This window comes from Octopus bimaculoides, chromosome 7, assembly GCF_001194135.2.
Source record: "Octopus bimaculoides isolate UCB-OBI-ISO-001 chromosome 7, ASM119413v2, whole genome shotgun sequence".
NCBI classification, from domain to species: Eukaryota; Metazoa; Mollusca; class Cephalopoda; order Octopoda; family Octopodidae; genus Octopus; species Octopus bimaculoides.
Genome location: NC_068987.1, coordinates 3,540,667 through 3,542,929, shown reverse-complemented (window position 1 = coordinate 3,542,929; position 2,263 = coordinate 3,540,667). Strand labels below are relative to the sequence as shown.

At 33.5% G+C, this 2,263-nt stretch overlaps 1 protein-coding gene across 1 annotated transcript in view; it reads left to right on the top strand.

Moving 5' to 3' along the window:
- The first annotated feature begins 708 nt into the window (after positions 1 to 708).
- Positions 709 to 2,263, top strand: part of LOC106871579 (glycine receptor subunit alpha-2) — a 39,029-nt gene continuing 37,474 nt past the window's right edge. Inside the window, exon 1 of the mRNA XM_014918086.2 lies at positions 709 to 1,431. Coding sequence (XP_014773572.1) covers positions 1,331 to 1,431 — 101 coding nt within the window. The 5' untranslated portion in view covers positions 709 to 1,330. The remainder of the gene's footprint in view (positions 1,432 to 2,263) is intronic.

The following is a 2,263-nucleotide window of genomic DNA, read 5'->3' as shown; positions in this document are numbered from 1 at the left end:
ATAAATTAAGTACCAGTTGCGTACCGGGGTCGATGGGCCTTGTGCCAAGAGTAGAAATTATTATTATTATTATTATTATTAGTAGTAGTAGTAGTAGTAGTAGTAATGTCGTTGTTGTTGTTGTTATTCGTGTTGTCTTCCTATGTATATGGCTTAAGTGAGCTTTACAGTAAATTAAGATCAATTTACATCAGAATGAAAAGAGCACCAGTTTTTGAGTGTGGAGAACAAACAGCTGAAAGTTGGGTGTCGTGAACAAGCAGTGTGCGCGCGTGCGCGCGCGGGTGTGCACGGGAGGTGGTGGTGGTGTTTATGTGTTAACTGCAAATATGCAAGTGAATGTATATGTGTGTGTGTGCGTGTGTGTGTGTGTGTGTGTGTATGCATCGATATTTGTCTCTGTATGTGTGTGTAAAAATACGCACACACACACACACACACACACACACACAATACATGTGTAGTTTTAGATATAGTTTCAGATATATATTTATGTACGCACTAATCTGGTGCTCCAGCGTGACCGTAACATGATGACTATGTCAAACAAATGAGCGTATGTGTATGTGTATGTATATGAATGTGTATATCTCTGTGTGTGTGTATATATATATATATATATATATATATATATATATATGTCTATATGCATACATGAATATATATACATACATACACACATACAAACAAACACACACACACACACACACACGCACACACATATATAAATATGTTTGTGTGTGTATGTGTGTGTGTGCATGTTTGCAGTAAGGAAAAATATGAAGCTTTTCGGATGAAATCGAGCGAGAGAGAGGAACATTTAAGAATTTTAAGTCGATGTAATGAGATGAACGTAGAAAGAAATGTTCTCAGGTTCGTATAGAAGCGTGTAATCCTATTAAACAGAGAAATCTTGTTTACGAAGTATTCTAGAAATTGTTTTCATTTCTAAATGAAAACAACTATTTCTTGGTAATTAATGTAAACCAAAGATGGATCCAGTTTTTCTATAATGTATAAATTGTTGTTGGATTTGAGAAGTTTCCAAAAATGATTTGTGAATTCGTTTGTATTGTCACAAATGATCCGTTTCATTGGTGTTAAACGACGATTAATATTCATATAGCTAACCTATAAAAACAAAATGTAGTTCCTATGCTAAACTATTTACTGGCAGAATGTTAGCAACTCCTCAAAGACTTCTTCTCCATTGTGCGACACCTTGTTCTAAAATTAGATTCTATTAAACGATTCCTCCGAAGAGGGGAACAAAATAGAAAAAGAGAAAAAAGTGGTCGACCGAGAAAAGAAAGATTGAGAAGAGAAAACCATGGAGATAATAGGCATCTTGTGGATCGTTTATTACCAAATTTTCAACATTGGAATAGTTAATTCTCAACCTCCTCTCAGACCGCAAAAAGATATTCAAAAGTAAGTTTTAAATGATTTTTTAAAATTAATACATTTTCTAACTTTCTAAAATACTTAATTATTGGTGTTAATTTTCTCTCTTTCTCTCCCTCTATTTCTTTCTTTCTTTCTTTCTTTCTCTCTCTCTTTCTTTCTGTCTTTCTTTCTTTCTTTCTTTCTTTCTCTTTATCTCTCTTTCTGTCTTTTTTCTTTTTCTCTGTCTCTTTCGCTCTTCCCCTCCCTCGTTATACACACACACATGCATGTATTCGTACATGTATGTATGCAAATATACATACACATATATTTTATACATACACACACACACACACACACTCACAAGCACACACACACACACACACACACAAACACACACACACACACACAAATGCGTGCACACATATGCCCACGCTCACAGAGACAGATACATATATTTGTATATACATCCATAGATGCATACACAAGAACATACGTAAACACATACAAATACACACACACACACACACATATATATATATATTCGCAGAGAAACACATAAATAGATATATATAAATAAATATATATATATAGGTGCAGACAAACAGGCAGATCGATCAATCGATCAAGAGATTGATAGACAGACAAATACATACATACATACATGCATGCATACATACATACATACATGCATACATACATACATACATACATACATACATACATGCATACACTTATACATGCACACATACATACATACATACATCAACTGATTTATTGATATGTAACAGATATGTATATATGTGCAAACAGATCGATTGACAGATCAACAGACACATAAAGATATATTCATATATTATTTTATGATACACTATAT